This window comes from Telmatherina bonti (assembly GCF_933228915.1).
Source record: "Telmatherina bonti genome assembly, chromosome: 19".
NCBI lineage: Eukaryota > Metazoa > Chordata > Actinopteri > Atheriniformes > Telmatherinidae > Telmatherina > Telmatherina bonti.
Genome location: NC_136617.1, coordinates 25422621 through 25434377, shown reverse-complemented (window position 1 = coordinate 25434377; position 11757 = coordinate 25422621). Strand labels below are relative to the sequence as shown.

The 11757-nt window shown below is 39.7% G+C and overlaps 1 protein-coding gene across 1 annotated transcript in view; it reads right to left on the bottom strand.

The window, feature by feature from the left end:
- Window positions 1-716: 716 nt before the first annotated feature.
- Window positions 717-11757, bottom strand: part of adgrb2 (adhesion G protein-coupled receptor B2) — a gene marked incomplete at both ends in the record, with an annotated part of 173106 nt that continues 162065 nt past the window's right edge. The window contains 2 exons of the mRNA XM_079258835.1: window positions 717-893; window positions 4711-4764. Of these exons, the coding sequence (XP_079114961.1) occupies window positions 717-893; window positions 4711-4764 (231 nt within the window). The remainder of the gene's footprint in view (window positions 894-4710; window positions 4765-11757) is intronic.

The window sequence follows — 11757 nt, the reverse complement described above, 5'->3', positions numbered from 1 at the left end:
TCTGTCTCTGCCCCCCAATTACCTCGTCATCCACATTAGAAAAAGTAAATTAAAAAAAAAAATCAAATAAAAAAAAAAATAGAAGGGCCAAATTTTGTAATCCATTTTAAAAGGGAACAGAAATAAATGACAGTAGGTTGCCCAGAGAGTTGGGGGGGGGGGGGGGGGGGTAGGAGGTTACCAGTGTGAGAGACCTCAGTGAGATCTTTTCCCTTGTTATAAAAAGAACTGAATGGTGCAGAAATAATCTTATTTTTCTCCCCCCCCCCCCCCCCCCCCCCCCCCTACACACACACACACCACCCTCCCCATGTTAAACAATTGAAAGACATTTTCTTTTTTTTCCTCTCCAGAATAAAATCGAGACTTTTTTTTTTCTCAGAAATAGCTTTTTCATGTTTTCTTTTTCCTTAAAGTTCATTTAAAAATTATCTTCAGTCACAGACACTGTCCTGCCACTGTTCTTTCTTTTCAGTAGTTTTTTTTTTTTTTTTGCTTTTTTGCGAAAATATAGAGTAGAACAGTCTTCCTTTCACGTCTGTCCTCTGCAGCAGTAAACAAATACAGTATGGTATCATGAGATGGGGAGCAGAGTGTAAGGTTCTTGCAGACGGAAAAAAAAAAAAAAAGTGTATTGATGCGTCGCCCCTCGGGAGTCCAGTATCTCTGTGTGCATCTGTGTGTGTTCAGGTGAGCTTATGTTTGTTTGCACGTCTTCACACTTCAGTCTGGAAGTCTCCCTCAGACGAATCAGGTGTGTTCGCTGAGGATGAGTCCCAGTTTTTATTGTGCAGTTCCAGTCGGTCCTTCTGCTCCCCAGGCACGATGGACAGCTCGGGGGCCATAGTTTTGAAACTGTCCCAGGAGCTCTGGTCCTCTGGGGTGGACTTGTCCTGGTAGGGAAGAGGGACAAAGGGGTTGACAAGCATGTTGTTAAAAGAAGTATTCCTTTTATTGGAAGAATATATTAATTAAATGGTTAAAGCATTTTATCTTTGCCACCATTCTAACTCTATCGTGCCTTATTAATTTTATATGTGATAAAAATGCTTGTTTTGGCACCATAAAGGAATACCTTAATAATTCAGATTAAACTCATTAGCTGCCTTTTTGAAAGCTGCATGAAAGGGGTCTTATTACTCTTTTTATCTGTTATTAAATCTTCAGCTTGAAACCAGATAGCTTAACGTAACATAAAATCTGGAAATGAGCAAACAGTTATGCATAAAAAGACCGGTGATAAATACTTATAAAAGTTAAACTTTGTCCCTGTATAATTAGTAAACAGTTCAAATATAAAAGTCATCATTTCTGTACTGTATGTTTTTGGCTGAATATGTCAGAAAAAAAAAAACTTGAACAGTTTGGCTACATTTTTGTCCTCCAGGATATGATCCGCCCGGTAGGGCTCACTATTGTAAACCCACATGGCTAGTTCAAGGTAAGAGTTTGTACCCAAAAGAGACCATGAAGTGTAGATTTATATTTTGTGGTAAATTATGTATATTTGTGCAGTTTCTTCTCTATATTAGATAACATTTCAGGAGACAGTCTATGCTGGGGAAAACAAAAGAAAGACATGGTTAAACAAGTTTTACTCAGAGATTAAGGCTCAGTTCCCTTCTACCTTTAAGATAGAACATAAATACATATATAGTTGTGCAGTGTTGAAGAAAGAAAAAAAATGGTTTATATGAATTCAAATTTGTGAGTTCAGAATTTTTTTTTTGCCATGATTAAATGCATGTTGACAATATTTTGCTTTTACTGGTTATACATTGTCCTCCCATGTTTATCATCACCCTGGTTGCAGCTCAGGAGGAGGTGCAACCGGTCTGACAATCAGTCAATCTTTATTTATAAAGCACTTTTGTTGGAATGGAACATCCTGGTTACATACTTATGTTGGCAACAAACCTCCCCCTCTCAAAAAAAAAAAAAAGCAAAAAAAAAAAGCATAGAGACTTTTATGGAGGGTTATGTGACTATGTGACTGTTGTGAAATTAATGAACACAAAATAATTATGATGATCATAAAATTGTGACTATTACTCTGACAATAACTGTTCCAAGAAAAACATACCTACTCCATGGCTGAGGGATCAAACTTTTCTTTTGAAACACGTCGCTATCACCGATACAAATAGTGATAACTTGATTTCGCTTTCAAATAAACTTGTTGATATCTGAACAAGTCATCTGTCTCAACACTTTGGGTCATAACTTTTGATCAAAACACTCGTAGCAGATACAAAAAAAAAAAAAACAAGTGGTCAAAATGGTGAAAATAAGATACAACCTGTAAGATTTTGATAATAACAATAATATTCACTGGCAAAAATCAACCTGGGTCAGATGTCTTTCACCTTTGTGCATATTAACATATAGTCAACCACTCACAGACTTTTATTAGAAGTTATATTGCCTTACTCATAGAAAAGAGGAACACTAGACTGCACGTACATGTTAAATACTACCCTAATTCTATTTGATGAAAAACTTTTATTAATCACACATATTCCCAAATTATAATTTAACTGATAAAGAAATAGGAGCCTTGGAGGCTTGGCTCTCTGATTACTGCATGTGGTCTGCAAGTGTTCCCCGCAGTGCATGTGCAGTGCAATCCAGGCTGGGGGATTAGCCAAAAGCAGAATTAGTAGCATTATGCATCATATAAAGGGCACTGGTCTCATTATTTTCAAGATCTCACACACAGATTTTATGAACACATGTGGGAAGAGACACTGGGATCATTAACCCGTATGAGGATGGAGCAGAGTGTACATAGACAAGAAGAAAACAAGACAAACGGAAAGGGAATAACAACATTCATTGTATTTTAAAAACTCCTGGGCTTAAACTTTCTGGTGGTGGAGCTTCATTCTCCTCCATGTTCCAGCATAAAGATGACGACTCTAAACAACATTGTGCTGATTTGTTATGACCGTTCTGTTGAAGGAAATAAGTGGACTGGTACTGTATCTGGTGAAGCATACACAACCCACGGATTCCCTGAATGCAGGCATCATGGGTTTAGGCTTTCCCATTTTTTTTTCTCAGCTCATCACATATAGATGTCTGTACAGATCCTCTTGGAGTCATTCCAGAGTAGTCTGAGATGCCTGACAAGAGAATGAAGTCAAAAATTGCCTGCAAGTGATGTCAGAAAATGGAGGATAGGCATGTTGGAAAAGGCAGAGAGAGGTGAGCATTCACTCTGAACGTGTGCTCTCGCAGCCTTGCGCCAATGCAGAAATGACAAAAGTCATCAAGGTCAAAGAACTGCTTTGGGGTTCAGTGAAAATTACATGAAGATTTAATCAACATTTAGTCGTTACCTGCACTTCTCATCCATACATTTTGTACTTGTTTTTTATTCAATTTAGACTTTTTTTTTTTCCTTTTTGTTGTGACCTGAGATTCTCAATCCTGGTCTTCAAGGGCCGGAGTCCTGCTGGCTTTCCAAGTGTCCCTGCTGCAACACACCTGACTCTAATCAATGTGTACCTAACAGACATGTGCAGAGCTTGATTGAGTCTGAGTGAGGTGTTAGGACACCGACCCTAGAGGACCAGAACTGAAGATCCCTGCTGTAATGTGATCATTCCGTTTTCTGGTACAAGCTAGCCTCCACCCCATCAGCATTTGATGCTTGCACACTCTCATAACCAAGGGTAGAGGAGCTGTTGGCTATATGGAGAACTGCATGTAAGCCTGATTCATAGTCTCTGCACTGGTTTCACTTCCTTTTAACGATTAGCTTTGCATGTAGTCAAAACAGCAAGGTCTTCAATCAGTAATTAGTAATTTGTTCATGCCTTCACACCCTTAAAAACACTACCCGTAATGGTCGATGGTAAATTATAAGAACAGCAAGAACCTTCCTGTGTCCAACCTCAAAATGTAGACTGCTTGTTCTTCAAAGAAACCATCTCCTCAACTGGAAATCAGACTGTAAGTGAAAGTGTAAAGAGTAACCAATGTGGTCACAACGAACATTCAAGAGCTCTTGGCCAAGAATCAGTATGTGATGAGTCAGAAAGTGCAGGGTTTCTTTTTAACTTGCAGTCTGTCAGTATCAGTATGAACCCATTTGTACACATTATATGTTATCAGAGTAAAGAGTACGACTGCATCTCTGCTCCTCAATTCATCTCCCAGTAACTCCCTCTAGCTTGTATCATTTTGTTTTCTCTACATCCATTTTTTTTTTCAAAATTCCTCCTTTGCTGCAACTCAAAATAGGCACATGTAACTCTTTTCAAGTTATTTACACCCCAGGTCCCTGTCTATCTTCTGCTCATCAGGCATGCAGGCAACTCGTTGATCTGCAGTACAGCATAGACTGCTCCCCTTTCACTGTGTGATGATTGTCACTGAAGCGCTAGGGGGCAATATCTGCCTGATTATCATTCTCCTCGCGTCACAGCCTGACAGTTGGTAAAATGAATACAAAAGGCATAATCTGGGAGCCAATTTGCATGCTAAATGCTGGCGAAGGAACATTTTGTAATGCAGGAGTGTGGGCAATGCTGCATTTAAGCCCAACTTTATCCCTGGGAGGCTAGGCTGACGCGATTGTGCTGCTACTGCTTGTGTATCCTTTCCCTTTCACCGTCTCTACCCGTCTCCATTCCCTCCTCGCCCAACAGTCCCCATCTCATCTCCCGCTCTCTCTCTCTCTCGCCCAGAAACCCCTCTACTTACACTCAATGAGTTCTTTTCACCTCCGGCAGACGAAATGCTCCATCTCTTTTCCCTCTGTGGTGATGAAATGAGAGGGAGAGGACAAGGAGGGGATGCGGGGAAAAGAAGGAGGAGAGGGGGATCACAGTCACTGACAACTCTGCCCTGAAACAACAGCAGTGTTCCAACACCTTCACCTGGCTAACAGGCAGTTGTTGCTTCATGCTTACACCTTATCCTTCTCTCTCTCTGCCTCCATCATTCAAGCTCCCACCACCCCACACACACATACATACACACACACACACACATCACATGCACAACAAGCATACATGAACCGAAGGTGTGCAGACAATGATCAGCGTCACACGCTTGCTTGAAATGCATTGGGACAGGCTGTGTTTTCCACTTTCAGACCTGTCAAAGCTCAAAGGAAGCTGCAGATGCAAGGACAGATTGGGATCTGGAAAGATTCAACATGTTACGCACCATGATTAGAAGCTTTAGAAAGGGATAAAAGAATGAACGGCTCATGGGTGGGAAGTCATCTGATTCTGAATGTCCTAACAATGACTTTAGAAAACACTGCAGATCATGATTTTTAAATAATGTTGAGAGAGGATAACCAACAGTGTTATTAGTGCGTGAAAACACCTTCTGCACTATCGGCACTATTGATTTTACACTCGTAAGTGCTACAATAACACATAAAATAGTTAAAGTCAGGCTATAAAGTGACATTGCTGAGTGTGTGTGTTCCACCTCTGGCTTAAACACATAAACCTTATTTCCACTGCTGTACTTCCGCAGTTTTACCCTAATTTCTGAGCTATAAGCCGCTACTTTTTTTCCACACACTTTTAATCATGCAACTTAAACAATGATGAGGCTAGTTTATGGCTAACGAGACATTTTGGGTTTCGTGAGCGTCATGAAAATCACAGGAAGAAATGCATGTGATGCAGCCTTCAAGTTAAAGGCGACAAAGAAGGGAAGTTGGTGAAGTTGCGACTTAAATCCAGGTCTTTAGCTCAGAAATGACGGTATCTGGTTATGGTTTTATTCTGCTTTCCTTTTCTTTAATTAGTGAACTGCAGGTTAAGGTAGCTTGCTTCTCTGTGGGTGATCTGGTCCCTAGGTTGCTCGCAATATGGTCAGCTGTTAGGAAGTAGCAAGTATATCCCAGTTGCCAGGTAAGGGTGGTAACAACAGTGTGGACAAAAAAAAAAAAAGATTAAAAAAAAAATAAGTGTTTGGTGTTGGTGTAATTCTTCTGGCGGGTGTGTTAAGTGGCCAGCAGGAATATCAATAACTGTGTGTGTGTGTGAGAGTTTGTGTGTATTTCTATCCAAGTGGGATGCAGTATATATTTGTGTCAAGACACTTACACTTTCCAAATCCCAGACTTCTTAAGTCTGGCTGCACACTGATTCCTTGCTATGTTTGTTATTCATCACACTAACCTTAGCTGGTTGGTAAAAAGCTCAGCTATTTTTTTTCTTTTTGAAAAAGTGGATGAAATGGCACATCATTCTGACTGAGGGTTTTACACAAAGTGCTGACAGTGGGATGTTAAAAGCATTTGGAGGACCACTGAATGTGTGTGTGTCTTGTATTTTTGGTGTGTGTACACCATCAGGGTTATCAGACTCATCAAGATCTCGTTTCATCTGATTTAACATATTGAACTGGTGTGAGTCCAGTCTGATTGGCTGTTCAGCATAGCCAATGTGCGCATGAAAAGAGAGGCATTAGTGACAACAGAAATCAAACAACAAACACGTCAAACACAATCTTTTTTAGATTAATAAAAAAAAAAAAAAAGAAATAAAGACCCATAATCATGATTCAAATGAAATCACTTCTGTATGAAATTACTGGAAAACACAAAGCGCCCTCTACTATATTTCCTTTTTTTTTCTCCCCACTCTCTACCAGTTTTCCTTGTCATATAACATACACACTGCAACATCCTTCTGCACTAGTGAGCTATTCCTGTGCAGGTGTAGACTGTCAGACCACCATATGACATCTGCTGTGAGTAACAGTACTACTTTCTTTTTTCATATGCTTGTGTTATAAGACTTAGCATAAAACCCTTTACTTGTTACTGGTTTTTCACGTAAGCTTGGTGTAAGAGAGCGACTTCAATGTCTGAAGCTCGTCGTGTGTCCAAGGGTTGTAAAGGAGGTGAAGAAGTTGTATTTATGTAGGATGGCTATTGTACCGTAGTACAAATTACCTTCTACACACTGTTAACTATTTCATCGTAAAATAACAATAAAAGCTGTGGCAGTAGGGATGACAGTGTTATTGTTATTTTAAGGTGCATCTTCTGGAAGCTGTTGTAAGAGTATGCTTGTGTGTTTTTTAATCACAGTAAATCACAGAAGAAAAACAACTCGCTATATGTCACTTTTTATAGTATCTACCAGTATGTTAGATTTTATTTCTAAAGACTAATAAATTGCGCATCTGTTTTAAAAGGCAAAGTAAATCAAGAATGGGAAAGATTGTGAACATTATCGGCCACATTGGTCTGCCTCACTTGCCACAGCGAGTGCCAACACAAGACAAAGATTGAATGGTCATTTACTGCACAACAAGAGTCACATTTATAAATACAATATTGATTTTCATGCCGACACAATATCAACAATTGCCTGTAGCTTTTAAAGTGCTGCTATTAGACTTGTGCAGATACAGCAGGGGGTAAAAAAAATTAGCTCGGTAAAGTCATGCACTGAATTAAGGGGTGACAATCAAGCTAAAGTATCGCTATAAATTTAAAGTTTTATATTAGTTAAATGTTAGGAGCTGCAAGCACAATAAAAAAAAAGAGCAAAGACAAAGGTTGCAGGTAATCATTTATGGAAAGAGCACTAACAAAGAAAGCCATCTTGACAAGCCTAATGGAAGAGATTCACTCTCTGCCACTAAAAGTCCACTACTGTTGGAACTGGAAGTCTATGACTGGATGACTGGATAGGAGTGAGTAATGCAGATTTAGGACATGATAGGGATGGACAGGTGGCTGCAGGTAAGTGGGTTAAACTTTACCTTCGTTGACTTGGATGCCCTTGGTTCTGCTGACTGTCTGGCTATAATCAAACTGGGACGCGACAAGCATGCAACGCCGAGTCAGCAAACAAAGCACAAGGAACATTAAACAAAAACAAACAAACAAAAAAGAAAAGAAGAAGCAGAAATCAATAAAAAAAACCAATGCAGCATTAAGACAAATAAAAGAAATACAGTTAGTGTGAGATTTGCATGAGACAAACTTAAATCACGCTGAAACACAAACTGAATGAAAATAACATCAAAAGATGCAGGAGCAGACTGAGTGGATGCCAGAACACTGCGGTCATCTTACAGTTTATCAGTTGGCTTTGGGTCACAGCACAGAAATAGCAGGACTTCTGCGTGTTTGTTTCATTAAATTGAGAAGCAAATGAAAGAATCTAAATTCAGCACATGGATAATCCATTAGGAACAAGAAAAACAGACCTTGTACGTGGTGTTTAGCACCATTTACCCCCTTAGCTGACAAGGAATCTGTGTCATAAGTAACAAGGCCCTTCAAAGGAGCCAAATGTGGGGAATGTAGGGTAAATAAATTCCATTAGTGCAACACATTGACAACAAATTAGCAATCAGCCACACAGGCTTAGTTTGCTGCTGTCTGGGCCTATGCAATTCCAAGGCCAGAACTCCTAAACAGAAAACAGTTCCAGCTGGTGATTCAGACCTTTTCACCTCCTTTTAATTGGCCCAAGGACACTAAATGAGCTAAATTAGTATTGTGCCTGTTGGTGCACGAAGCCAGCGTTAGGCTTGTTCCGCCTGGACTGCCCGTCCCCTCATTAGGAGTCACTGATAGAGCCAATGTGCTAAAGCTACACTCCAATGGCCCCTTGGTTTTCATGGGCAATTTGTGTGGGGGGGATGAAAACAGCTGATGAGTTTATACTTGGAATGGAGATGGGGGCAAGGAAATAATTAAAAACAAGCTAATGAGAGGAATTAATTATTCAATTAATGCCGCAAACGTGCCACCGAGGGCTGAGCTTAGACGGCGAAATGGGTAAATGAGGTAGACACCAAGACAGAAAATGTCAAGCTGTGAGGACGAATAGAGAGAAGGATGAGATATGGAGAGGGAGAAGAGGGGTGGACTTGCTTTATTGCTGGTTTGTGAATTGAAGCCCCTCAGCTTAAATCCAGCAAATTGACTATCAAGACCTACGGGCTTTACAAGTGCAGGCAAATTGCCCTTACTGAATCAACAAAAATGTTGTTTTTGTCACTTAAAATAATACATCTTCACTTCACATGATACATCCTCAAAGCACACATTATTTCTCTACAACAGCCTGAAAACATCGCTGGAATATGAACAATAGCCTCAAATGTTAACCGTGAATGCATGAAGACCCCATTCACCTCAGTTTAAATGGGGTCTGTTAATGAATAATATTCCTAGATTGTGCCACACTGCATTTACATCATGCAACCTAATGCAGCAGGGTTTTAGCACAGACTTCACACACCTACAACCATCTAGACTGACTTGCTAATGCATCCCTCATAATGGGAAATTTGCTGACTATTCCCGCTCTGATCTAGCATCAGTGAAATCACAACAAAGTGGGCTTGTTTCTTTTGTCTCCATTTCCTTCCTGCTGCGCGCTACACAGCTCCTCACCATCTATCTGGAGTGGGAAGGTAGTGCACGCTTCATTTCATCAAGACAACAGCATGGAAATACATATTCCATTTGAGAGCTAAAAAATACAGCAGCCAAGCCATTACGCAGTGCAAACTTTCTCCTCACAGCCACACGCCCACCCTCCATCCCACACACAGCGAGGTACAACACTGCATCACTGGGCACTGCATGCAAATTCATGTTTTGACCTTCTGAACCACATGGAAAGGATTGAAAACAGCAGGCTAAATCCACAGCGTCACAGGTCAAGAATCAGCTCTAAATCTGAACATAAGCACAGAAGCTAATGCTAATACGTACAGAGTTACACACACATTGCATCAACGTTGTCTTTTTTGGTAACCCCGATGACTCCATCTGTATCCTCACTCCTTTGTGGGAAACAAAATGAAAATGGACTCATCCATCTGTTAGCTATATGGCCCCTGCCAGAGTACCCAGTGTACTTAAAGCAGAGCAGGATTTAAATTTGTTTTTACCATTAGCATTAATGCAAAACCCACTCTCCATCCACTTCAGCAGAGTGTTATACGAGTGTTATCAGTGCGGATAGAATGCCCAAATAGAAGATTTTCGTTTACCTCTAAAAACATTTGATTTCAGGTCAGTAGCTGCTGTTTCAGGGTCAATGAAGCAAATAACAGGCACAAATCTAACATTACAAACTACTGAGGCCAATTAATTAAATGCAAAATATTTCCCTACCTGTCTTGCTGCATTAAAAATGTATGTGGGTGTCCAAGAGGAGCAGGAGATTTCTGTGTTTCACAGTTAGCCACAGAGTATCTATATTTCTTTCCAGACAACAAGAATAGCTCTGCTAGCTTCAGTAGCCTGATAGAGCAGACAGACAAGATAATTTTCAACACTGAGGTTAATGCATACTCCTGTGATGTACTGCCTGACTTCATTTCTTTCCACTCATGTCTCTTCCGATCATTTCTGTCTGTTGAGCATTAGCGTTTATTTATCACGTAACAGTCCGTTATGTAAGTGGCAAACATAAGGTAAGATTTAAATGACAGCAATAGAGAAGGATGGGATCAATAGAGGAGGGAGGAAAAAATGAAGATAAGTAAAACTCCAGGGTTTGAAGCACATGGATTTTATCTGTAAAGGAAAACATAATGTTCATTACCATTTCAAACCCACCGTATTTTAATGCTTGAAAAAGATACACAAGTAGCCAAGAGGCAGAATTGTTTCTGATATCCACTCGTCTCTCCAAAACAAGCAACACAGACATCCTACCTTTCTGGAATAAATTGATCAGTTTTCCTCTAATCCAGCAACTTTTTTTCATCAGCAAATATACAGATTTCAAACTTTCAGAACCTTTTTCTGTGCTTTTGTTTTTGCCAATAAGGCAGTTAATGAGCAGAATATGTTTATGTAGTGATTATAAAACAGTTTGAAGGGGTTTTTGTCCATAAAGAGATTTATAACTTGGTTAGAGAGTTTAGATCATAAAGTTGAATTCAGACATGGAAAGTGACTGTATGGTTGTTGCACAAACAGAGTTTCAAACAGAAGAGGGGGGGGGGGGGGGGGGGGGAATAAAGATGAACAACAACAAAAAATAATTCTCACCCAGCCCTGAATCAGACCGCTAAACAAATCCATCTCACCCAGTGAAATAGTTGCAAGTAGTGTTTTAACATGAATTTGCCTAGAGGGCTGATAAAGGAATGGGAAAAAGCATTCATGTCCTGAATGCTGAAGCACAAGGAGTCTTCACAACAATACACATGACTGTTACACCACCACACCACTAGGGGACCATCTAATATTAAGGTACTTTAATTATAGTCACTTCACAATGAGGCCGCACTAACAATTAGTTGTTGATCCACTACATAAAGTATGCTTATAGTCTGCCACTGTTTGTGTTGCAGGTATGACATGATGTTGAAATAAAAATCTTTACAGAAACACAACTTTCCCCCATTTAGCTATTGTCACTGGTTCTGTCAAGCTTTCTAACACACAAGTAGAGTTCATTGTACAAGGAGTTGTTAGATTTTTGGATTATTTTCTCAAACAATATAAGACAATTTTTTGATGGGTAATTATAATTGCCCAGCCTCAAAGGACGAACCTAGCTAAATGGAATCAACCAGTGTCTTGAGGTGACTTTTGAGTTCACGTATTTAGCCAATTTGTGTATCTTGCCAGAAGAAAAAGTAAGGCCAAATAAAAAGAACAAAAGAAAAAAAAACATACAGTTCTAATATTTTAATTGTTTTTTGCTATTTTTAAAAAAAAAAAAGCAAACCAAACAAAGAAAAGTATCAAGAGCTTACCACCATGGTAACCTGGAAAATGGAGGATGTGTT